Source organism: Myotis yumanensis, unplaced genomic scaffold (genome assembly GCF_028538775.1).
Source record: "Myotis yumanensis isolate MYYU_CA2020_CCGP unplaced genomic scaffold, mMyoYum1.0.hap1 SCAF_10, whole genome shotgun sequence".
Classification (NCBI taxonomy): domain Eukaryota; kingdom Metazoa; phylum Chordata; class Mammalia; order Chiroptera; family Vespertilionidae; genus Myotis; species Myotis yumanensis.
In genome coordinates, this window is record NW_027223761.1 from 82,800,845 (window position 1) to 82,827,581 (window position 26,737).

At 44.0% G+C, this 26,737-nt stretch overlaps 1 protein-coding gene and 1 pseudogene across 3 annotated transcripts; both read right to left on the reverse strand.

Moving 5' to 3' along the window:
• Positions 1-1,860: 1,860 nt before the first annotated feature.
• Positions 1,861-25,062, reverse strand: IFT46 (intraflagellar transport 46). Of its 3 annotated transcripts, XM_070426179.1 has the most exons (12): positions 24,929-25,062; positions 24,198-24,294; positions 20,591-20,670; positions 18,279-18,409; positions 15,010-15,084; positions 14,766-14,859; positions 13,958-14,086; positions 12,943-13,064; positions 12,520-12,586; positions 3,275-3,335; positions 2,986-3,071; positions 1,861-2,304 (listed from the first exon to the last, which is right to left on the reverse strand). In XM_070426179.1, the coding sequence occupies exons 3-12, from the start codon at positions 20,633-20,635 to the stop codon at positions 2,209-2,211; spliced, it is 906 nt and encodes a 301-aa protein (XP_070282280.1). In that variant the 5' UTR covers positions 20,636-20,670; positions 24,198-24,294; positions 24,929-25,062; the 3' UTR covers positions 1,861-2,208. The 3 variants fall into 3 exon arrangements, with proteins under 3 accessions (XP_070282280.1, XP_070282282.1, XP_070282281.1); XM_070426181.1 differs by lacking the exon at positions 2,986-3,071 and having other exon boundaries at positions 2,216-2,304; XM_070426180.1 differs by lacking the exons at positions 1,861-2,304; positions 2,986-3,071 and adding an exon at positions 3,080-3,174.
• On the reverse strand, positions 10,271-11,685 carry LOC139018328 (pre-mRNA-splicing factor 38A pseudogene; annotated as a pseudogene).
• Positions 25,063-26,737: the final 1,675 nt, after the last annotated feature.

Consider the following 26,737-nt stretch of genomic DNA (forward strand, 5'->3'; position numbering starts at 1 on the left):
CTATTATCCAGTTCCTCAAGCCCAAAAACCTGGGAGTCATCCTCGATTCGTTCCTTTCACCTCCCACATCCAATCTATCACCACATTTTGTCAGTTCTTCCTCCCCTGGTTATTTCTCTGTTGCCTCAACCCCGACCCTCTCCCTTCTATACTATGCTTTATATGCTGGATTTTCCAGATTTCCCTGCCAGCTGTTAATTTCTGGCAATGGGAGCCCTGGAAAGACATGAGAAGATGGGAGGAAGGACAGGCAGCCATTGCTCTCTGCAGCAGTGGGACGAGGTCTCTGCATCAGCCGTGCTCATGTGGCCCCTCCACAGCCACTCCAGACACTGTGCACCTCTCCCTGCACTGCAGTGGGTGCCACCCCTTTAATCTGCATCCCTTCAGCACCCTCTACCCTCCCTTTTGTTTCTTCAGCCCTTCCAATACTTTTGTAACCAATTTCCCATACTTAACACCTTTCGTACCGCTCACGAGCTTTCTCGTGTTTCGCGCGCCATCTGTTAAGGACCGCTCACGAGTTTTCTCGTTTTTCACGCGCCATCTGTTATGGACCTTAGATGTCAACACACTGTCTTGTCCACATCGAATGAAGCGATCTCATTGGTGGAGACCGTGCAGGTCAATCTACGAAAAACTATATAACTGCACGAACCCATAAAGCATTGCAGTTACATTGTATTTTGGTCATTCGAATGGTCTTCGTCTTCAAGTTCCTGGCACTTTTAGAAATGCCCTCTCTCAGAAAAAGGAAGGAAGCCAACGAAACGGATACACTTCCTTTCGTGTTGTTCCATTCTAAGGAAAACGATGAAATGGACAAAAAAAGTAGTGCTGTACCTTATAAACTGTGGACTTTTCAATTCATTTAGAGTGTACAACGTCCTCAATCCACAAGCAAAAATGAAGTATAAACAGTTTCTGCTATTGGTGGCGAAAGACTGGATAACGGATGACAATAATGAAGGCTCTCCGGAACCAGAGACAAATCTGTCCAGCCCTTCCCCTGGGGGTGCAAGGAGAGCACCTCGTAAAGATTCACCCAAAAGGTTGTCAGGTGATATGAAGCAGCATGAACCTATGTGTATTCCAGCGAGTGGAAAGAAAAAATTTCCTACGAGAGCCTGCAGAGTTTGTGCCGCCCATGGAAAAAGGAGCGAATCTAGATACTTAGGTAAATTTTGTTTGGTCCCTCTTCATAGAGGAAAATGTTTTACGCAGTACCATACGTTAAAAAGTACTAGGAACTTTAATTGTTTAATTGTTTTTGTAAATAAAAATGTTATAATTATTGAAAAACAACACCTAAAGTGCATTATGATCTGTAGTTATGATGATTTAAATAACGTGCAGTTTGCCCAAAAACGTGCGGTCCCTGGCGTATGTCTTACAGATTTCTATGCGGTACGAAATGTGTTAACACCCTTTGTTGGAAGTAACTAGCCTGGTTTCTGACTTCCTGGCTAGAGCTTGGGGGATACAACCCGCAAATATTTCCCAAATCTACCCGTGTACTCCTGCCACAACGCCCACTCTCACCCCGGCACAGCGATCTCTCCCCTGGACTCCTGCACGGCCAGGCTCCTAAGGCGCAGCCAAGCAGGCCTGGAGCTAGTCAGGCAGGTGGGCCTAAGGCAGCAACATTCCCTGGAGAGTGACCCACAGGAACATGAGCTCAGGGAGAAAAATGGGTCCCCGCCACTGCCAACCTTGGAGGACTGGTGGCTGATTTTATCCCACAAAGTTGTTTTGCTTAAACTATTATTCACTGAAAGCCTATCACTAGGCCAAATTCCTTATCTCTGCTTTATGCTCAGTCTGCCTTTTCTTTCTCGTATTATAGATAGAACAGCAGGGTAACCTGAAAGATAAGAGCATTTTATTTGTAAAATCTTTGCCAACTCACTTAAGAATGAAAGAAAATAATTCCATTGCTGTAAGAACATCTTTTAACTTTTCTTCTAACCTGAGCATCCCAGGGTCCCAGAAATTACAGTTTGTCTAATCAAATCCCCCAGGCGGTAGAGGTACAAGCTCCCATAGGAAAGAAGCGAGTGTGCAGGGCTTCCTGGCAGGGAGGGTGGCAGGGCATACACTGCCCGAGTCCAGATGACACAGGCCAGGAGCCAGGTGCCCGACGACAGCGTCCCCTCCGCTGGGCTGGAGCAGCGGCTCGGCCTTGAGACAAAGTGCGCGGGAGGTGCCTCAGCTGAAGGTTATTGTCTCTGCGTCCCCAGCTTGGGAGGTGGGCTTGGATGGAGGGGTGAACGCTTTCTTGCCTTCAGCCAGAGCTTTAAAATGCTGTGAGGAAAGAGAGGGAACACGGAGTGTTTGGAATATGCTTGTTGCTACATTTTAGCAAGAACTAACCTCTTTATTTTTTTTTTAATATATTTTTATTGATTTTTTACAGAGAGGAAGGGAGAGAGATAGAGAGTCAGAAACATCAATGAGAGAGAAACATCGATCAGCCGCCTCCTGCACACCCCCCACTGGGGATGTGCCCGCAACCCAGGTACATGCCCTTGACCGGAATCGAACCCGGGACCCTTCAGTCCGCAGGCCGACGCTCTATCCACTGAGCCAAACCGGTTTCGGCTAGAACTAACCTCTTTATAACCCTTTAAGCTCCAATTTTCTCCCAACTGTACTTTCAAAACAATTCCTTGGTGTTGTCTTTGAAAAACAGCTAGAAATTTGTCCTGCTTCCTATAAAAATAAACCCCTTTTTCCTTTCCTTCCTGCTTCTGTTCAATAGGCGACTTGGCTCTCCTGTAAGAATGAGTGCCCTCTGTAACCTCAGTGAAGGCCCACCTCACCTCCCCTCCCTCTTCCTTAGAAGCCCCGCCGGCCTGCTGTGGGGAAGGGTACCGGGACGGGGCAGAGACAGCCTCCCTGGTCCCAGGACACAATCAGAGCCGACTCAGAACAGTGAGACGGCAGCAGCCCTCACTGCAAGTCCATCCCTCGTGCTGGACTCACCTGCGAGTTCTTGAATTCGGAGTAGAGGGAAAAGAGCAGGTGGAGAGACTGGATCCGACTCTTGTAGATGGGAATGTCTAGGATGGCTGAAACCAAGGCCTCCCATGAACAGAACCACACAAAAATCTAGGACTTATGGGGCACCTGCTGAGGAGAGCCGATCCCCTCCGACGGGATGTGTTCCCATGGCTTCGGGAGTGAAATATCCAGCAGGTAGTGGCACAAGCCCAAACACGGCCCTTCATGCATTTCTCCCGGGTCGGGACAAGGAAGGGCTGGGAGAGCTTACCGCAGATCATGTCGATGTACGCCGCCAGGCTACAGTCGATCTCGGCCGTGGGCAGGCTCACCTGGGAGGGGCAAAGGAGGGGCCAAGGTCAAAAGCTGACTCTCTCTAAGAGCTGTTACCATAGTCACATGTATTATGGGCTAAATGGAGTCCCCCCCACCCAAATCCATACGTTGAAATCCTAACCCCCAGCACCTCAGAACATGACTGTATTAGAGATACAGTCTTAAAGGAGATAATTAATCATTAGGATGGACCCCAAGCCAGTATGACTGGTGTCCTTATTAAAAAAGGAAATAAAGGCACGGACACATACAGAGGGCAGACCCTGTGAAGACACAGAGAGATGGCCAGTAAGAAAGGTTCTGGGAAAAACCAACTGTGCCAACAACTTGCTTTCAGATGTCAAGCCTCTGGAAGTGTGAGAAAATAAAATACATATCTGTTGCTTAAGCCACAGGCTGTGGTACTTTGTTATGGCAGCCCCTGGGAATAATACAATATGCTTGTCTTTTTCTCTGATCAGTAAAATGGAATTGGGCCTATTCATTAACCACCAAAGTAGCACACAATCTAAAAGAACCAAAAGATTTATAAGTAAAATATACTGCCATGCTACCCTCCTGTGTGTATTTGTGTAAAAGAAAATGGTACTATGCTATGTCCAAATATTAATAATTATTTGGCATTAAAAGGCCTCATGGTCCTTGGCCACCAAAGGAACAGAAAAACTGGACATGACATCTCAGGTGACAGGCTCTGGATGTAAACAAGTTATACTGTAAATCTAAAAACCATTAGCTTCTTAATCCCTGACCAGTTACTCAGTGGTTAGTGTTGGCCTTTGGACCAAAGGGTCATGGGTCCTCCTCAGCCATCCAGATCTTGTGTTTGCCTTTCATTACCATTTTATAATTTTTTTTAATATTACCAATTTCTTATTAAATTTATGCCTGTATTTTTAAGTGAAATCTTTATTGTTGAAAGTATTACGTATGTCCCCCTTTCCTCCCCACTGACCCTTCTAGCCCGCCCCCGCACCTTGCCCCAGGCCTTCACCACCCTACTGTCTGTATCCGTGGGTTATGCATAGATGCATACAAGTTTTGGTTGATCTCTTCCCACCCACCCGCACCTTCCCTCTGAGATTTCTAATATGTTCTATGCTTCTATGTCTCTGGATCTATTTTGTTCATCAGATTATTTGTTCATTAGATTCCACATATGAGTGACATCATGTAACACTTGTCTTTCGCTGACTGGCTTATTCACTCAGCATGATACTCTCCAGGCTCCTCTATGCTGTCTCAAAGGGTAAGAGACCCTTCATTATTACTGCTGCATAGTATTCCATGAGATAAATGTACCACAACTGTTTTATCCACTCATCCACTGATGGGCACTTGGGCTGTTTCCAGATCTTAGCTATTGTAAATTGTGCCGCTATGAACACAGAGGTGCATATATCCTTTCTGATTGGTGTTTCGGGTCTCTAGGATATATTCCTAGAAGTAGCATCACTGGGTCAAATGGCAGTTCCAGATTTAATTTTTGAGGAAACTCCATACTGTTTTCCTCAGTGGCTCACCAGTCTGCATTCCCACCAGCAGTGCACTAGGGTTCGCTTTTCTCCGCATCCTCATCAGCACTTGTTGTTGCTGGTAGCCATTCTGACAGGTGTGAGGTGATACCTCATTGTCGTTTTGATTTGCATCTCTCTGATGATCAGTGACTTTGAGCATTTTTCATGTCTCTTGGCCTTCTGTATGTCCACTTTGGAGAAGTGTCTATTTAAGTCCTTTGCCCATTCTTTAATTGGCTTGTCTTCCTTTTGTTAAGTTGTATGAGTTCCTTATATATTTTGGATATTAACCCTTTATCAGATGTATCATTGCCAAATATGTTCTCCCATACAGTGGGCTCCCTTTTTGTTTTGTTGATGGCTTCTTTTGCTGTGCAGAAGCCTTTTATTTTGATGTGGTCCCGTTTGCTTGTTTCCTCCTTACTTTCTTTGCCCTAGGACCGTGGTCGGCAAACCGCGGCTCGCGAGCCACATGCGGCTCTTTGGCCCCTTTGAGTGTGGCTCTTCCACAAAATACCACGTGCAGGCGCGCACGTACAGTGCGATTGAAACTTTGTGGCCCATGCGCAGAAGTCGGTATTTTGTGGAAGAGCCACTCTCAAGGGGTCAAAGAGTCGCATGTGGCTCGTGAGCCTCAGTTTGCCAACCACTGCCTAGGACAGCCGTGGGCAAACTACAGCCCGCAGGCCGGATCCGGCCCATTTGAAATGAATAAAACAAACAAACAAAAAAGACCGTACCCTTTTATGTAATGATGTTTACTTTGAATTTATATTAGTTCACACAAACACTCCATCCATGCTTTTGTTCCGGCCCTCCGGTCCAGTTTAAGAATCCATTGTGGCCCTAGAGTCAAAAAGTTTGCCCACCCCTGGCCTAGGAGATGTATCCATACACATACTGCCGTGGGAGATGTCTGAGATTTTGCTGTGTAGGATTTTTATGGTTTCCTGGCTTACATTTAAGTCTTTTATCCATTGTGAGTTTATTATTGTGAATGGTGTAAGCTGGTGGTCTAGTTTCATTTTTTTGCATGTATCTGTCCAATTTTCCCAACACTATTTATTGAAGAGACTGTCTTGACTCCACTGTATGTTCTTTTTAAGTAGAAATAGAACAGATGCCCCTAAGTATCTCTTCGGAAGCAGAAAGCCCCATCAGGCCAAGACTAGAGGTAGTGTGGTGCCCAGAGGAAGTGTGGTTCCCTGTGTCTCTTCTGGGCTTAGTCCCAATCCATGGATAGTGATTAGCATGATAACTGTGAATGTGGTCCAGTTTGGAAGCAGTCAATTCAACCATGGTGTAGTCATTAAAGCATCCAGACCCATTGGTCATTCTATTTGCTACTATGTATAGAATCAGTTTATCATTTTCTAGTAAATTATTTGCAAGATTCCTGAAGTGATTATTTTCTGTTCTTATTGGTAGGCATTTATCTGTGGGTTAAAAATACTTGGTCATTTAAATTCTCGGTGATGTATTATTAGTGTGCTAGGGTTGCCATTACGAAATATCACAAACTGGGTGGCTTAAAAAAGAGAAGTTTATCTTCTCAGTTTGGAGGTTAGAAATTTAAGATCAAGGTGTTAGCCCAGGCTGGCATTACTCAGTAGTTGGAGCACTGGCCCTCACATCAAAGGGTCTCGGGTTCAATTCCTGGTGAAACACATGTACCTGGGTTGCAGGGTTTTTAAAAATATATTTTTAATTGTTAACAGTATTACTGATATCTTCCTTACGCCCCTCCTCCCAGCCCCTCCCACCCCCAGGTCTTCAACACTCCATTGCCCGGGTCCATGGGCTGTGCATGTAAGCATAGAAGTTCTCGGGTTTATCTCTTATTATCCCCCCAACCCCACATCGAGGTATGTCAGTCTGCTCCATGCCTCCCTGCTTCAGGTCTTATTTTGTTGGACAATTCATTTTGTTCATTCGATTCCACAAATAAGTGAGATCATGTGACATTTGTCTTTCTCAGTTTGGCTTATTCCACTTAGCATAATAGTCTCCAGGTCCCTCCATGCTGTCCCAAAGGGTAAGAGATCCCTCTTTTTTACAGCTGCTCAGTATTCCATGGTGTAAGTGTCCCACAGCTTCCTTATCCATTCATCTGCTGATGGGCACTTGGGCTGTTTCCAAATCTTAGCTATTGTAAATAATGCTGCTATGAACATAGGGGTGCACATATTCTTTCTGTTTGGTGTTTTGTGGTTTTTAGGATATATTCCCAGAATTGGGATCACTGGATCAAATTTAAAATGGTGTTGCATTTTTAATTTTTTGAGGAAATTCCATACTGTTTTCCATAGTGGTTGCACCAATCTGTATTCCCACCAGCAGTGAACTAGTGTTCCTTTTTCTCCACATCCTCACCAGCACTTGTGAATTTTTTTTTATGATAGCCATTCTGACCGGTGTGAGGTGGTATCTCATTGTGGTTTTAATTTGCATTTCTCTGATTAGTGACTTTTAGCACTTTTTCATGTGTCTCTTGGCATTTGTATGTCCTGTTTGGAGAAATGTCTATTCAGGTCTTCTGCCCATTGTTTAATTGGATTGTTTGTCTTCTTTTTGTTGAGTTGTATGAATACTTTATATATTTTGAGTATTAACCCTTTATTAAATGTATCATTGACAAATATGTTCTCCCATTCAGTGGGTTCCCTTTTCAATTTAATGGTTTGTGTTTTTTTGCTGTGCAGAAACTTATTTTGATGTAGTCCCATTTGTTTATTTTTTCCTTAGTTTCCTTTGCCCTAGGACAGCGGTCACCAACCTTTCAGATCTCACGGACCACTAGTGGTGTGCAGACCACCGTTTGGTGACCGCCGCTTCAAAGGTTTCCTTAAACCAACGGTTGCCAACCTTCTGGACCTCACAGACCACTGGTTGGCAACTGCTGCCCTAGGAGATCTATCCATAAACATACTGCTATGTGAGGTGTCTGAGATTTTACTGTCTATATTTTCTTCTAAGACTTTTATGGTTTCATGCCTCACATTTAGGTCTTTTATGCACCTTGAGTTTATTCTTGTGTATGGTGCAAGATGATGGTCTGGCTTCATTTTTTGAATGTGTCTGTCCAGTTTTCCCAGCACCATTTTTTGAAGAGACTGTCTTTACTTCATTGTTTGTTCTTGCCTCCTTTGTCAAATATTAATTGACTGCAATGGTGTGGGCCAATTTCTGTGGTCTCTGTTGTGATCTATTTGTCTATATGCCTATTCTTGTGCCATACCAGGCTATTTTGGTTATAATGGCTTTGTAGTATAGCTTGCTATATGGTATTGTGATCCCTCCTACTTCATTCTTCTTTAAGATCGCTGCAGTTATATGGGGTCTTTTATGGTTCCATATAAATTTTTGGAATATTTGTTCTAGCTCTGTGAAGTATGCCATTGGTATTATAATAGGAATTGTGTTGAATCTGTAGATTGCTTTGGGTAGTATTGACATTTTAATTATGTTAATTATTCCAATCTATGAACACAGTATATTCTTCCACTTATTTATATCTACCTCTATCTCTTTTTTTAAGATTCTATTTTATTTATTTTGCTAATCCTCACCCGAGGATATTTTTCCATTAATTTTTAGAGAAAGAGTGGAAGAGAGAGGGAAAGAGAAAAATATCAATGTGAGAGAAACACATCGATTGGTTGCCACCTGCACATGCCCTGACCAGGGCCAGGAGGAGCTTGCAACTGAGGTACATGCCCTTGACCAGAACTGAACCTGGAACCCTTAGGTCCACAGGCCGATGCTCTATCCACTGAGTCAAACTGGCTAGGGCTCTATTTCTTCTTCTCATTACAGCAGTCCCTTTAGCATTTCTTGCAGTGCTGGTTTAGTTGTGATAAACTCCTTTAGCCTTTTTTTGTCTGGGAAGCTCTTATTTCACCGTCTATTTTTGAATGACAGCCCTGCTAGATATAGTAATCTTAGTTTCAGATCCTTGCTTTCATTATCTTGAGTATGTCGTGCCAGTCCCTTCTGGCCTGTAGAGTTTCTCATGAGAAATCAGCTGACAGCCTTATGGAGTTCCTTTGTAGATAACAAATTACTTTTCTCTTCTGCCTTTAAGATTCTCTGTCTTTAATTTTTGGAATTTTAATTATGATGTGCCTGGGTGTGGGCCTGTTTGGATTCTTTTTGCTTGGGACGCTCTGTGCCTCCTAAACTTGTGTGACTTTTTCCTTCACCATGTTAGGGAAGTTTTCTGCCATTATTTCTTCAAACACATTCTTTATCTCTTGCTCACTTTTCTCTCCTCCTGGCATACCTATTATACGAATACTAGAGGCCCGGTGCACGAAATTCGTGCACGAAGGAGGGGGGCGTCCCTCAGTCCAGCCTGCACCCTCTCGCAATCCGGGACCCCTCGGGGGATGACCGACTGCCAGTTTAGGCCCAATCCCGCAGGACCCAAACTGGCAGTAGGACATCCCCCTTGCAATCCAGGACCACTGGCTCTAACCGCTTGCCTGCCTACCTGCCTGCTCACCACTAACCACTCTGCCTGCCTGCCTCATCACCCCTAAACCCTCCCTCTGCCTGGCTGCCTGATCGCCCCTAACCACTCTGCCTGCCTGCCTGATCGTCCCTGCTTGCCTGCCTGCCTGATTGCCCCTAACTGCTTGCCTGCCTGCCTGATGACCCCTAACCACCTCTGCCTGCCTGCCTCATTGCCCCTAACCGCCTCTGTCTGCCTGATTGCCCCTAACCACCTCTTCCCTGTCTTCTAATTTACTGATCCAATCCTCAGTTTCTCCTAATCTGTTGTGTATTCCTTCCAATGTGTTCTTTTTAAAATATATATATTTTTATTGATTTCAGAGAGAGAGGGAGATAGAAACATCAATGAAAGAGTGTCATTGATCGGCCGCCTCTTGCACACTCCCTATTGAGGATTGAGCCTGCCACCTAGGCATGCACCCTGACCAGGAATTGAATTGTAACCTCCTAGTTCATAGGTTGACACTCAACCACTGAGCCATGTTGGCCAAGCTCCAATGTTATTAGTGCTATCTCATTCTTCATTTTCAAGACCCCGTGTAAGTTTGGTTTGCCCAGTCTGTGTTCTCCTGAAATCCTAATGTGCCAGATTAAAGACCTCTGGTCTTTTTTCACAATTGCTATACCTTTTCTCATGCTGTTGAGCATCTTTGCCATTATTATTCTGAACTCTCTATCTGATAAGTTTCTTTCTTTTTTTTTGGAATGTTAAATTTAATAACAAAAGGATCACTAGGCCGCCATATCCTCTCCTTGTCATACATACCCTCCACTTCCCAAATCCTCAGTGTTTGTTGGACAAGGGATCAAAAGCAGCCCTTGGAGAGCATTATCCCTCAAGTATGGATTAGGATTCAAAAAGAGATACAAAACTAAGCACCTCTTTCATTACCAAAAAAAAAAAAAAAAAAAATGGACTTTCAGGTTAAAAAACAAAAACACCCTAAAATAGTCTTGTAGCTGCCGCGGGAGTAGATCTTAGTCCTTCCACATAGAGAGATGACTTCATATTTGCAGGAGGCGCTTTGGACTAAACCTAAACTGAGTCCATTACTCATTTCCTCTCCAGCTCTTCTTGTGGCTTTTCTTAGATCTTTCAGGAGATTTTGAGTGGCTCCTGTGTCTATGACTACGGTGATGACCTGGGGACGTGGAGCGGGATCTGTGCCGTCTATCTTGGGACCTGCTGCGGTGACGTCTTGGACTCTTGCTCCGATGCCTCTCTCAGCGAGGGGAAGGGCTCCTCCTTTTTGGAGACCGACTCCGCCTTCTGGGAGACCAGCTCCTACTTCTCCTGTAGCGCAGTGTGGGAGAGCGACGGGGCTTGTCCAAGTCTCGGTAGCTTCTCCGGCGGTGATCAGGTGATGGTACTCTCTCCAACTTCTCATCCTCTTCTTCCTCTTCCTCACTGGACTCGACATCATCCATGTCCTCTTCTAGAGCGCTAACCCGAGGCTCCAATTGCTCAGCTTCCTCTAGCACATAGCGTTTCTGTAGCCGGGCAGAATGATATCACAGACTCTCTCACTGTGTAGTAGTTCATCAATGAACTCATCTACATGCATCAGTTCAAACTCTCCATTTCGGTTCTGGCTCTTGATTTTTCTATAATCATTGTACAGAGGCTCCGAGTATTTGTAGCAATCAATTGCAGTACCTGTCAGCCTCATATAAAGTGCTCCCAACATGCGTACATACTTGAAATCTTCATTTTTTATAAACTCAACAATATCCTTCTCTGGTTGAATCTGAAGCATCTTCAAGGTCAAACACAGAAAGGGAGTTGGCTTTATGTTGCCACCATAGACGCCACCAACAAACCTTAACTCCATGACTTTATCAACTACAAGTTCAGCCGTAAGGCCAAAGCACTCCTCTTTCCAGTACTTGGACTCATAGATTCGAGTCCGAATGATCTTCTCCACCAGATACTGCGGGTTGGTGCCGTGAATGCTGTGGGCATCCTTCACCGTGCGGTTCACCATTTTAGAACGCTTTCAGTTCTATTTCCGTCGGGTCCTTTAGTGCGTCATATCCCGGTTAAAAACACACACAAAACAGATACCCTGATAAGTTTCTTATCTTCATTTTGTTTAGTGCTTCTTCTGGAGAATTCTCTTGTTCTTTCATTTGAGGGTTGTTTTTTTGTCTCCCCATTTTGGCTGTCTGTTTGAATTTGTATCTATGTATTAGGTAGATCTGCTACAATGCCCAATCTCTAGCCCAGAACAATGTCAGACACTGTTTCTGATTGGCCCTGAGTCCCCTGTTTGGAGCTATCAGCAATCCACAGCTTGTGGCTCCCTCTGCTGGGGCTGGGTGCTTTTGGAAAGGACCAAGGTATGCACCAGGCTCTGCTTTTCCTATCCCTGAGCCCAGAAGGAGATCAGGCAAAGACTCAAAGCCTCCAGAGATCTGCCTCTGCCTGCAGTCCGATTGTTCTATTCCTGTATTTTTGAAATTTGGGGTACTTAAGAATAGCATAAATATCTCTGTGGAAAAGTAGAGTCTAAAGTAATAATACAGGAAATATATATACATGTTTATAGGTATATGTTACAATGTTCTTAGAAATATTAACATAATATTGTAATAATATTTCATTTATAATAACCCAAAACTGGAAACTATCCAAATGGCTACCATAGAATGGATAAGTAAATTGTCACATATTCAAACAATGTAGTATCATGCAGTAATGAGAAAAAAAGGACAACAATGTAGGAAACAATATTGATGAATCTTCACATGGATGAACAATATAGATGAGCAAAAGAAATAGGACACAAAAGAGTTCAATTACATTTAGATAAAATACAAAATAGGCAAACCTAATCTATGGACTTAGAAATTAGGAAGAAAAAAGACAGAAAAGAAAAGAAAAGGAAGAGAAAAAAGAAATCAGGATAGTGGTTATGTTGGGATGTCTGAGCATGAGGGGAATTCTAGGTTGCTAGAATGTTCTGCTTTATCTAATGTGTTGATTTACACATAGGTGTTCAGCTATGAAAATTAGTATGTGTACCTTTCTGATTATGTAATTTACCTCAATTAATAAGCTAATAATGATAATGATATAGGAAGAGAGAAAACACTGGGCCCTAGAGTGAATGCCATACTTTCTTAGCTCCTGCTACCTTCCACTCACCTTGCCCAAAAGCTCCTCAAACTCTGGGGACCACTCCTGCATCAGCGTGTCAATATCAGGCATGGGTCTAAGAGTAGAGAGGTAAATATGAACAAGAAACATGGACAAGTGACATCAGCAATCTCTGGGTCAGGATATTTAGGATGAAGAGAGGTCCTCGATCTGGCACATTAGGATTTCCAGAGAACACAGACTGGGCATATCAAACCTACCCTGGACCTGGGGTTTGGAGAAGCTGGCTAAGTAATACCAGATAAATCACAATCTATGTCTGCAATCTCAGCCAGTAGCTGCCATGATCTATAGGACCTCAGGTTGATCAAATATGTCCCCAGCCTTTGGGCTCTCTTCTCAAAAGCAATGGGTTTCCACATGGTGAAGGTTGCCATGGGTTACAGTGGTGAAGAATGTAGCATTTCTTACCTGGTATAGTGTACAGTTGCAGGGGGCTTAGAACGATGCAACTCAGAGATGCTCTCAATCCATGTGTCAATGGCTTTGGGATTCTTTTCTGCATCTTCCAGGCTCTTTACTTTCATGTGTTGCTAGAAAATCAAGGGGAAAGCCTGACACGTGGCACTGAAGTAGCTCTCGTTTTCACAGAGGGACTCATCATATGCTGCTGCTATTTCATACACAAAGTAGCTGATGAAAAGGGAGGCTTCATGGCAGCCAAATGAAGATTATAGGAAACCCTGATAAAACTTTCTAGAGCCCTGGGAAAGGAGAAGGTCAATAAGATGGGACTGACCATAATAACACATCATTTCACACCTACTGGGATAGCTACAGTGAAAAAGAGAGCACGTGCTGATGAGGATGTGGAGAAATTGTAACTTTCATTCATCACTGGTAGCATTGTAAAATGGTTCAGCCACTTTGGAAAACAGTTTGGCAGTTCCTCAAAATACTAAACAGATAGCATATGGCCTAGTAATCCCACTCCTACATATATATCCAAGAGAAATAACAATATGTGTCCATGCAGAAACTTGTACATCTTCACGGCAGCATAATTAAGAAAAGTGGAAACAACTGGTGAGTAGATAAACAAAATGTGAAGTTTCCATACAATGGAATTGTGTTCAGTCATTAAAAAAAAAAAAAAATGAAGCAGTTACCAGATTCTAGGAGCAGGGGGGAATGAGGAGTGACTACAAATGGGTACACGGTTTCTTTCTGGAATGATGAAAATGTTCTTAGATGATGATGCTTCTACAGTTCTGTGAATATACTAAAAATCACTAAACTGTACAATTTTAAAGGGTGAATTTTATGGTAGGTAAATTATATCTCAATAAAACTGTTATGTAAAAAATAGGACTATCCTGAAACCACAGCCATCACTTCTAGTAGGCAGTAAATCAACCATATACACACCAACAAGGCCTCCACTCTGGCCCTCTCCCGTTGGGCCTGTACTATACTAGCATCTTACTGTGATGTTGTGCTGTTTAGAATTCTCTGTTAACCAGAGTGAGAGTACTGTAGGGTCTGACTGCTTTGTAGAAGGCTCATCTAATACCAAGAGGCCAAGGTTGTCAGGCTTCCCATCAGGACGTGGGACCTGGGTAAGAGAAAAGTGAGAAAACAGAGAAAAAAATGAGAGAGACATAAAAAGGCCATGCATCTTATTTTCAATAAGCTCAAGAGGAAGAACTATTCTGCTTCATCACTGCTACTAGTATCAAAAAGCATGCCTGTCTGCCATACTGCACTAAAATCCTACCTAGAAAACATACATGAGCCCTGACCAGTTTGGCTCAGTGGATAGAGTGTCAGCCTGCGGATTCAAGGGTCCCAGGTTCAATTCCGGTCAAGGGCATGTACCTTGGTTGCGGGCACATCCCCAGTGGGGAGTGTGCAGGAGGCAGCTGATCAATGTTTCTCTCTCATTGATGTTTCTAACTCTCTATACCTCTCCCTTCCTCTCTGTAAAAAATCAATAAAATATATTTAAAAAAAGAAAACATACATGATCTACAGGACCTTAAATAGAAAGCTGAAGTCATGGATAATTAGGCGGCAAATATATGACAATTTTTAACATATAATGAGATAATCAAGTACTACAGAATAGCAATGAATATAACATGGAGTAGAGAGCAAGGTTAAGAATTTTAATGAAATGAAGGGTATATATCAAGGTAGCCAATGCTTGTCAAGAAAATTAGTGGAACTGGTAGAGTAATAGAGGTGTCAGAAGAAACACCTCTGGACTCATGTTTAGGATGTTCTGACTGTACCTTTAAGAATGCATCAATATCCCCAACAGCTGGGATAAAATCAGGAATGAAAGGTTTCAGTTTGTGGTCCAGGTCAATCAACTGAGGTGTATACCTAGGAGATAATGCCAAGGGAAGATGGAAACAGAAACTTACTTTACTATTTAGGTTTTAAAAATCTAAGGAGAATGGCCTTGTTTCAGACTAGAGGCAGGAAAGGGCAAGGTAGGGCCAGGGGGCTATGGTAAGAAGACCTAATACTCACCTACTTATATATTGGAAGAGTTCTTTAACCTCAGCAGAAACTGGCAAATGCTCATAATCGGCAGGATCATAGGCCCTGGGGAAAGAAATATACGATTCCACCCAGAGAGGAGCAGATGCCGCCCAGCCCTGGTTCCGCCCCTGTGCTACTACACGCATTGGGCACTGGACTCAAAACCTAGATTATGCTCCACCCACATCTGCCTTTCCTGGGTGTTTTGCAAGGCAAATTTAAAATTTATTAAAATTAGCCCTAGCTGGCCCTAGCTGGTTTGGCTCGGTGGATAGAGCATCAGCCTGCGGACTGAAGAGTCCCAGGTTCGATTCCGGCCAAGGGCACATGCCAGGGTTGTGGGCTTGATCTCAGTAGGGGGGCATGCAGGAGGCAGCCAATCAATGATTCTCTCTCATCATTGATGTTTCTATCTCCCTCTCCCATCCTCTCTAAAATCAATAAAATATATATTTTTTAAAAATTAGCCCTAGCTGTTTTGGCTCAGTGAATAGAGCATTGGCCTACAGAATGGGTTTGATTCCAGTCAGGGGCATATGCCTGAGTTGTGGATTTGATCCCCAGTGGGGGGGGGTGTAGGAGGCAGCCGATCAGTGATTCTCTCTCATCATTGATGTTTCTCTCTCTCTCCCACTTCCTTCCTCTCTGAAATCAATAAAAATATATTTTTAAAAAATAAAATTTAGCCCTAACCGGTTTGGCTCAGTGGATAGAGCGTCAGCCTGCGGATTCAAGGGTCCCAGGTTCGATTCCGGTCAAAGGCATGTACCTTGGTTGCGGGCACATCCCCAGTGGGGAGTGTGCAGGAGGCAGCTGATCTATGTTTCTAACTCTCTATTCCTCTCCCTTCCTCTCTGTAAAAAAAAAAAAAAAAAAATCAATAAAATATATTTGAAAGAAGAAGAAAAAAATAAATAAATAAAATTTATTAAAATTAGCTTTGTTATCTCTGACAATAAAGAACAGAGCTGCAGAAAATCCAAAACATAATTTTTAAACATTTTAGAATATAGCAGAAACATCACTGATGAGAGAGAATCATTGATCAACTGCCTCCTGCATGCCCCCTACTGGGAATCGAGCCTGCAACCTAGGCATGTGCCCTGACCAGGAATCAAACTGTCAACTCCTGGTTCATAGGTTAACGCTCAACCACTGAGCCACATCAGCTGGGCCTCCTGATGTGGATGAAGGGATGAAGAGAAAAGATAGAATGAGATTTTAATTTCTGGCATGAAAATAATTTGCCTCAAGAAAATAAGTTATTTTTATAAAGAGGTTTTTCACAGTATTATTATTATTATTATTATTATTTTTTGACGGCGCGACTTCGCCTGGGGTGCACTGGGGACAGTCTGCCCTGTCGCGGGGGGCGGGAGGGGTCAGGGAGAGGTCGCGCCATGGGAGGGGCGGCCCGGCCCCGCCTGGAACACCGGCTCAGTCCGGGTGAGCGCCAGGAGGGGGGAGAGCGCACAGTATTATTTATAGAAGTAAAAAATTAGAAACAAAATATCCAACAGTCGAGTAATGGTTAGGTATGTTCAAGTTGAATATTGCATGGTTACTAAAAAATACTTGGCTCTAGTTGGTTTACTTTAGTGGATAGAGCGTCAGCCCTCGGACTAAGGGGTCCCAGGGTTAATTCCAGTCAAGGGCACGTACCTTGGTTACAGACTGGATCCGGCCTTAATCTGGGCACGTGCAGGAGGCAACCAATCAATGTGTCTCTCTCAGATCCATGTTTCTCTCTGTCTCTCCCCCTTTCCCACTCTGTCTAAATATCAATGGAAAAATATGCTCAGGTGAGGATTAACAACAACAACAAAATAGTTGTATTGACACATGAAATGTATACAATAAAAAATAGTATATTAATTATAATTAAGTAAAATGCAATGAACATTGACAAAGCATATAATTACCTGAAAGTTATTAATAAAGTCGTTCTGGGGAGAGTTGCTTAATAAAAAATTAAGTAGATTAATGACTTAAAGTTTACATTTCCCTAATTATAATTAGGGAAGTAAGTTGGGAAGCATGAAAAGTCAGTATGGTATTAAACATTTGCTTCATTTAATTAATGTCAACCTGCAGGTGGATAATGCAAAGGTAAGGTAACTATTTTTATTTTTATTTAACTACTTTAATAAATGATATATGCATGTGATAGAAAATAAAAGGTACAAAATGCATACAATGAAAAGTTATGTCTCCCTTCCACACCTGTCCCCTTGCCACCAAGTTCTCCTTCCAAGAGTAATCACTATTATTAATTTCTAGTGTATCCTACACACAGTCTATGTAATGTTTGTTTTATACACATGGTAGCAAAGCATAAACACTTCTATACCTTTTAAAAATTTAATAGTATCACTTGGAAATTGTTCTCTTTTTTGTTTTTAATCCTCACCCAAGGATATTTTTCCAATGATTTTTAGAGAGAATGGAAGGGAGGAGGAGAGACAGAGAGAGAGAAACATGGATGTGAGACACATACATCAATTGGTTGCCTCCCGCACACGCCCAATCAGGGCTGTGGATTGAGCCTGCAACCGAGGTACGTGCCCTTGGGTGGAATCAAACCTGGGACCCCTCAGTCCGCAGGCCGACGCTCTAGCCACTGAGCCACACCAGCAAGGGCCTGGAGACTGTTCTTTACCAGTGCAAAGAGTGCTACCTCATTGTTTTCCAGGGCTAGATAAAGTTCTACTGACTGGTTATATCATCATTTATTTAACTGGTAAGTATATTTTAAATGGATGGGTCTTAGAATCCACTTTGATTAAAATCTATAGGGATAGGTCATGACTAATCTAACAACAAGGTTTGGAACAGGGCGAGAGGTTTTGTACTTAAGCATCATTCAGGAACGTTTTGCCTCATGTGGGCCCTGAAGAACCTGTCCATAAAGGATCTGAGCTTAGAGTTTTCTACTCCTGTGCACGTGTGCTTCCTTGCTAAATAGAAATGCTTTGGTATGTACATAACTTTATTTTGCCCCAGAATGTGAACTCCCCGAAGTCAGGGACCATCTTTTGGATTTACTCAGCGAATCCACATGACCCGAGTCCACAAATGTTTCCGACAGTGCAAGTGACATTGAGACTCAGTGAGGCAGTGGATCAGAAAAGAATGAAAACTCATCCTGTTGGGTTTCTGAGACACATAGAAATCCTAAATAGAGATCAAAAGAGATGCTGGAACTTCACTTTTAACTGATACCCTCCTAGTCCATGTTTTGAAGGTGCTTTCCTCACCCTTCTAGCGGGGCTCCGTGCTCTTCATCATCATCATCTTCATCCGAATCCGTTTCTGATGAGTCATCATCATCATCGTCATTTTCACTAAAGCCTTGTTGAGGCGTCAGCTGCAAGGTCTTCTTCTTCTCCTAGGAGAGAGCACAGCAGGCGAGAGAGATCCAGGTAAGGAAATGGGAGTGAACCCATGTCGTTTTCTCCCAGGACTCTAACCCGTCCCTCCTTCCTGGCGCCACATCAGAGAGAAGGCAGCAGTCCCCGAAAGGCCTCGAGACCGTCTGCTCCTGCTGACTACACACTGGTCCCCACTTTCTATAACCATATTCTAGTTCTCTGCTTGAGGTTAAGGCATAAATTTTATCCAATATATATCTATCTGACCTGTTACTTAGGAGACCCTGAGACCTCTGCATACACTACCCAGTAGATTCAACTCTAAAACTTGGGGACTTTTGGAGAAAGGCACCTCTAAATTGTTATATTGGAAGGAAATGAGGAAAAGTGAAGTGTGAAGACAAACTTTAGGGGATCTTAATATTCAGAGGTCCTAAGGAGGAAATCTAGTATTTAATTTGCAAGACAGCCCAGAGTAAGCTGCTTGTAACTATCAAAAGAAGAAAGTTCATGACCAACTCTGTGCCTGAATTCTGATCAGCAGTTCCAGAGACTACAGGTATTCTGTTTCCATTCTCTTCAAAGGGTATCTAACTGATCCAAATTTCCCTTCCCTTCACCCTTAAGTTAGACGCAAGGATTAGGCCCTGGCTGGGTGGATCAGTTGTTAGAGTATCGTCCTGATACACCCAGGCTGCAGGTTCAATTGACAGTCAGGGAGCATATAAGAATGAACTAATAGGTGGAGCAGCAAATCAATGTCTCTCTCTTTCTAAGATCAATCAATCAATAATTTTTTTAAATACAAAAAATGCAACGACTATGCATTGTATCTCAAGAGACTCTTCTGTTATTGGCATTACAACCTATCTTTCTGAGCTTCAGGTTCTCTATGTACCATCCCACCCTCTCAAGGCCATGAGAAGGGGTCTGATGGTGCTTGGAGCTTGGAGGGGCAGTTGGGATGGGGTCCATATCTTTGCCTCTGCGGCCTGGAGCCTGAAAAGTGCCCTCACTTAGGACCTGAAGGATGACCAATTGGCCCCCTTTAAAAGTAGATTTTGAAAGCTTGGTTTACAAATGCTATATGGCTTATACTAAGGTTAATAGATTTTGGTTCTAGTTTTTAAATTATATAACACTAGAGGCCCGATACATGAAAATGCGTGCAAGAGTAGGCCTTCCTTCCCCTGGCTGCTGGCACCGGCTTCCCTCCGACATCCTGAGACCTGGGTAGCTTCCTCTGGCCCCTGGCTTTGTCCGGAAGGACGTCCGGTCTAACGAGCACATTATCCTTTTATTATTGTAGATTTCTTTCATGGTAAAGCAGCTACTGGCACATAAAATTGTGACACATTAAAGGACATCAAAAACTGCTTTTGGGCCCAGCTGGCATGGCTTAGTGATTGAGCATCAACCTATGAACCAGGAGGTAACAGTTCAATTCCTGCTCAAGGCACATGCTGGGTTGTGGGCTCGATCCTCAGTGTGGGGCATGCAGGAGGCAGCAGATCAATGATTCTCTCTCATCACTGATGTTTCTATCTCTCGCTCCCTCTCCCCTTCCTCTCCGAAATCAATAAAAATATATTTTAAAAAAAAGAAAAGAAAGAAAATTACTTGGAGTGCTTGCTAAAAATATAAACCCCCATGCTTTTACCTTCAAGACTCTGATTTGGTGTTTCTAGATGGGGACTGGGAATCTGCATTTTAAAAATTAAGTGTCTCCAGCTGATTCTTATGATCAGTAAAGTTTGCAGAACACTGGCCTGTATTATATGAAATTCCTCACCAGAAAGTCAGCGGTAGCCCTGGCTGATGTGGCTCAGTTGGTTGGGCGCTGTCCCTACATAGAAAGGTTGCAGTTTCGATTCCCAGTCAGGGCACATCCCCAGGGTTACCTGCTCGATTCCCAGTAGGGGGAGTGCAGGAGGCAGCCGATTAATGTTTTTCTCTCTCCCTTCCTTTCTGTCTAAAACTCAATTTCTAAAAATCTTTTTAAAAAGTCAGCTGTAATAGTAGTCTTTATTCCAAAGGAGAGTCAAAAATCTTACGGTTTTTTCTTCCTGATTATCCTCCATGAGCTCAAAGGCACCAGACCACTGGAGGTGACCATCCAAGAAATGCTTACTACTGAACTGGTGTCAACTGTAACTACTAAACAATCAAAGCAGGAGAAGCTGTGGGCTATACTGCACCTTGTTATTTTCCTCTTCATACTCATCACTGCTGTTATCAGCCATAGTCTTGTTTGGAAGATGGGCAGAACGAGCAAGTCCTTAGAAGAAAAGTTTTCCCTTTAGGTTATTGTTAAAAGAATTTTTAAGGACAAATAATTTCTAGTTTATAATATTTTATAATCTGACCACAGTTTATATGAGCATCTAGCTAAAAGATAGGAGACTGAACCCTAGCCATGGCTCTGTCAATTCAATTCAAACATGTATTTACTAAGCATTTCTGTGCTTAAGGCACTGGGTTAGACATTATACTAACTGATTATTTGCTGTTACATAAATAGTATAAAATCTGCCATTAGTTTACATACACATTGATAAAATGAGGTTAGTAATTACTAAAGTGAAAAGAGTACTGGATTTATACTCACAATACTGAGTTTGGAGGACATTCTATCACTTGGACAAAATGGCCCCTTCTCTGGGTCTCAGTATTCCTACCTCTGAACGAGGTCCGTAATACCTCACTCAGGACTGTTGTAAGGATCAAATGAAAAAACTTAGATAAAAGAAACGGACCCAGCTCTTGTCAAATATTAGTCACAAATATAAATCTGAATCAGCCTGGCCCGTGTGGCTCAGTGGTTGAGTGTCGATCCATGAACCAAGAGGTCACAGTTTGATTCCTGGTCAGGGCACATGCCCAGGTTGCGGGCTTGATCCCCAATTGGGGGTATGCAGGAGGCAGCCGATCAATAATTCTCTCTTATCATTGACATTCCTATTTATCTCTCTCCCTTCCTCTCTCTAAAAATCAATAAAAAGATATTTTAAAAAATAAATCTGAATAAGTGCCCATAAAGCAATAAAAATATTCTGAATAATTAACCAGATGTAAGATATTAACTGGCATGATTTCTAAATCAAATAAATGCCTATTAAACACCATTTTCCAGCCTACTGAATTACTCAAAATGAAAATGAATTTATCATGCCCACAGCCAGCATGATTAAAAACATGGTTGAGTCAAAAACCTGGGAGTCCAGGTATATATATATCTCCAAAAGATTAAAAGCATTGACTCAGATACATGTACGCTAATATTCATTGCAGCATATTCACAAATTCACAATAGCCAAAAGATGTAAATAACGTAAATGTCTAACAGCAGATGGATATATAAACAAAATGTGTTTATATAGACAATGGAATATTATTCAGCCATAAAAAATAAGGATATTCTAACACATGCTACAGCATGAATGAATCTTGAAAACACTATGCTAAGTGAAATAAGCCAGACGCAAAAGAACAAATATTGTAAGATTCCACTTATGTGTACCTAGAGTAGGCAAATTCATAGAGACAATGAAGAATGGAGGCTACCAGGAGCTGGGAGGTAGAGGGAGATGGGGAGTTATTATTTAATGGGTACAGTTTCTATTCAGGATGGTGCAAAAGAACTGGAAATAGATAGTGAGATAGCTATGCAATATGGATTTACTTAATGCCACTGAATTATATACTTAAAATAGGGTTAAAATGGTAAATTTTATATTAGGTATACGGCATTTACCACAAAAAACAAACAACCCTAAATGTCACCCTTTGTTCCTAACTCAAAAGCCAAATCCAATCCATAATCAAGTCTTAGTGATTTTTAAAATATTTTTTATTGATTTCGGAGAGAAGCAGGGAAAGGGAGAGAGACAGAAACATCAATGATGAGAGAGAATCACTGATCGGCTGCCTCCTACACATCCCCCACACTGGGGATCAAGCCCGCAAATCAGACATGTGCCCTGACTGGGAATGAAATCATGACTTCCTGGTTCATGGGTTGATGTTCAACCACTGAGCACACCGGCTGGACAAGTTTTAGTTGATTTTTCTTCTCTTTATTCTCAGCTTCCTCACAACATACAAGCCACTATCACCTCAACTCAGCCATTGCAACAGTCCTTCCAACTGCTTCCTCCTTTCACCTTTCCACCCATTCTAGGGCAGTAGCACAGCCTCCAGGGCTCTGCTTCCCGCTGCTGCCTCTCTCCGCCTCCCTCCTGCATGTTTATTCTGATATCACTTCTTCCCGCCACATGCTGGTCCCTTTCAAGTCCTCAAACTCAATTTCTTTCTGGCATTAGGGCCTTTTCACATTTCATTTGCTGTTCTTTTTTCCTGGCCTACTTTTTCTCACTGTCTGGATCCCCCCATCTTTCAGTCTCAAATGTCACCTCATTAGGCCATCCCTGATACCCTATCAAAAGTAGATCCCAGCCCTGGCCAGTTTGGCTCAGTGGATATAGCATCAGCCTGTGGACTGAAGGGTCCTGGGTTCGATTCTGGTCAAGAGCACATGCCCAGGTTGCAGGCTCAATCCCCAGTAGGGGGCATGCAGGAGGCAGCTGATCAATGATTCTCTCTCATCATTGACATTTCTCTCTCTCCCTCCCTCTCTTTTCCTCTCTGAAATCAATAAAAATATATATTTTTAAAAAATAGATCCCACTCCTCACCATTATTCTCCCTAACATCAAGCTCTTTGCCTCCATCAATGCATTTACCACATTTGTATGTTCGTTTATTCATTTGTCATGTCTCCCATGATTACAAGTCTCAGGGTGGCAGAATCAATGTCTTTTAATACCTGTATGTGCAGTGCCGAGCATAAGGCTGATGCATAGTATGCATTCAAAAATGCATTGCTGGCCCTAGCTGGTTTGGCTCAGTGGATAGAGCATCGACCTGCGAACTGAAAGGTCCCAGGTTCAATTCCGGTCAAGGGCACATGGCTGGGTTGCAGGCTCAATCCCCAATAGGGGGTGTGCAGGAGGCAGCTGATCTATGATTCTCTCTCATCATTGATGTTTCTATCTCTCTCTCCCTCTTCCTTCCTCTCTGAAATCAATATATATATATATATATATATATATATGTATATATATATATCTTACCTAATAATAGACAAACATGTAAATTAATCATCCGTCCACTATGCTCACCAGCCAATCAGGAGAGTATGCAAATTAACCCAACAAAGATGGCGGTTAATTTGCATAAGTAGGGGCGAAATGGCAGAGCAAAGACTGAAGGCTCCAGCCAGAGCAAAGGCCTGGGTCCCGGGTGCCGGAGGAAAACTGGTGCCGGCATCCAGGGGAAGGGAAGGCCTATTGCATGAATCTCTTCATGCAATGGGCCTCTAGAATATATATAATGTATTGTTGAATAAATGACAGTGTCAGGTCCTCTTAAAATATCCCATTGATATTTTTATTGGGATTGCAGGTTAAGGGCAGGTTACTGAAGCATCTTCAAAAATGAGCAAAAGTTTTAATAAGTTAAAACACACACACACCATGCCCCTGACAGACGGTGAGCAGAGCAGTAGCCTAAAGTAAGTGGCAGTTGGAAACACTGATCAGGCTGGAGGAAGACCCTGAAACTGGGGGCTGTGTTTTCTTCCCCCTTAACTAGTTACAACACAGGAGCAATGGCAAGTGAGGAAACCTGGCTCTGAACCTGGACATTTGCTACTACAAAACAGAAACTTCTTGGAGACAGTCATCGGTCCAGCTGCTCTTTGTTCTGAGGACCGTTTTCTTTCTTTCCTTTTCATTCCTCTCTTACCTCTGTATCTTGGGGTTGGAGTATAAATACTTGCCACCTCTTCGGAGTCGTTAATCTCTAGACGCTCATCATATGTCTGGTTTTCAACAATCTTGGTCTAAGCAAAAGGAGACATGGTTACAGAGCGCATACGATCGGACACTACGCACGCCGTGGAGAGGGGCACTGATCCTCTTCCTTACCCACGACACCCACTTCGCCCCCTTTCACACCCTCCTTCAGGCCTGCTGGCCCGAGGTCCAGCAGGGAGTCCCTCTGCGGCAGCCCGGGTAGGGCCTGCGGCCAGGCTGGCCGAGGAGGAGGCGCCTGGCGGGAACAGCAGCAGACGGACAAGCCCCGCCGCAGGGGCATAGCTTTCCTGGGGGAGGGCGGCTCTCTCCCGGGCTCCGTGCGTCCCCCGAGGCTGGCGAGGTTCCCCAGGGAGGCGGTACCGGCTCTAGAAGAGGCCTGTCCCTGGGGTTCCCTCGTCGACCGGGCGCCGGGGGCACTCCCGTCCAATAACCCCGGGAGCAGCGCCCCCACCTCCACCCCACCTCCGTCTTGCAGGTCGAATCCCCCTCAGTTTCTTGGGGGGTAAACGCAGCAGGATGATGGTGAGTGGCGGGAGGGAGGGAGTCAAGGAGCAGCTGTAACGGAGACGAGCAACACGGGGGCTCCTGGACGGCGAGAAGGGGCGTCCCCCTCCTTCCTCCCGGGCGGGAGAGAGGCAGCGGTCCCCGACTGCCGCCTACCTGGAGCCCCGCTGAATCCGTCTCCTCTGCCTGGAAGGCACCCCGGCCTGCGGCTGGGGTCTCGCTCCAACCCTGGCCAGGCCACTTGAGGGGCTCCGCCGGAGAGATCCGCCTGCGGTCCGCGGCCGGTCGCTAGGGGAACACAAGCAGCTCTGAACTCTCGCGGTGCTCTCACTCTCGCGAGACCTTCTCTCCTCCCGGCGCGCCCGCTCTGCCCGCGCAAGGCGGAGACGGCTGGGAAGCAGCCTCTCCCGGCGCCTGTGGCGACACCCTGCGGTCACGGTGGGAAGGCGGGAGGGTAGCTGCATGGAGGGCGCTCTCCATTTGGGATACCCACATCAGTACCAAGGGGCATACATTTCCTCATGCATCGGTCCGCTCAGAATGGAAGCCGCGTCTTTAAGGAATAGTCCCACGACTCTTGGTGCGTTCTCTTTCCATTTATGTTCCACTAGAGGCTTTCCCAGGCATGGTGTCCCATTGCCCAGGACACACTTCTAACGAATTACTTGTTTACCTGAGATTCCAGTTTAACCTGGTGTCTGTATGTTCATTCGCTAGAGAAGACTGCGCTTCTTTAGGGCAAGATTGTGTCTGATTAATTTTAAGATCTTCGTAGCATCAGTGCGTTGCATAAATTAGGTGCTTTAAAGGTACTCATTGGGCGGGTGAAGGAATGAGTGAAGGAAGATGTAAGGAACAAATATTTCAAAACTACAGCCATTTGGGAGGAGGGAGAGAGAGAGAAAGAAAAGAAGATTGGAAATTTGACCCTGAATACCTGCCAGAGGAAAGTGTCAAAGTGGTTTTAAAAGGAAAATGAGACCTGGCTGGATAGCTCGCAGCGGTTCTCAACCTGTGGGTCGCGACCCCTTTGGCGGTTGAACGACCCTTTCACAGGGGTCGCCTAAGACCATCCTGCATATCAGATATTTACATTACGATTCATAACAGTAGCAACATTACAGTTATGAAGTAGCAACGAAAATAATTTTATGGTTAGGGGTCACAACATGAGGAACTGTATTTAAAGGGCCAGAAGGTTGAGAACCACTGGTTAGAGCATCATCCTCACACCCAAGGTCCTGGGTCTGAAACAACCAATGAACGCTTGAACAAGTGGAGCAGCAGATCGCTCTCTCTCTCTCTCTCTCATCAATAAATTTAAAAAACATTTTTTTAAAGAAAGGAAAATGAGGGACACCTCTTCTGAGACTTCTGTTTAAAAATGGAGCTGCAACATATTTTAAATATTTTTGTCATCTATTACTGCTAATAATGAATATGTATTGTTGAGCATTTTCTAAGTAGGAGCACTTAGATTATATAATCTTATGTATTAATATACTAGTGGCCTGGTGCACAGATTTGTGCACATTGAAAGGAAAATAATTAGAAAAAAAATTAGTGCACTCGGGTGGGCAGGGGTCTCTCAGCCCGGCCTGTGCCCTCTCACAGTCTGGGACCCCTCAGGGGATGACCACCTGCTGGCTTAGGCCCGCTCCCCGGGGGATTGGGGCTAAGATGGCAATCAGACATCCCTCTGGCAGCCTGGCAGCCCTCGGGGGATGTCCACTTGCCAGTGGGGAGCAGGCCTAAACTGCAGTCGGACATCCTTAGCGCTGCTGAGGAGGCAGGAGAGGCTCCCACCACCACCGCTGTACTGGCAGCCATCAGCCTGGCTTGTAACTGAGCAGAGCTCCCCCATGTGGGAGCGCACTGACCACCAGGGGGTAGCTCCTGCGTTGAGCGTCTGCCCCCTGGTGGTCAGTGTGTGTCATAGTGACCAGTCATTCCCAGTCTTTCTGC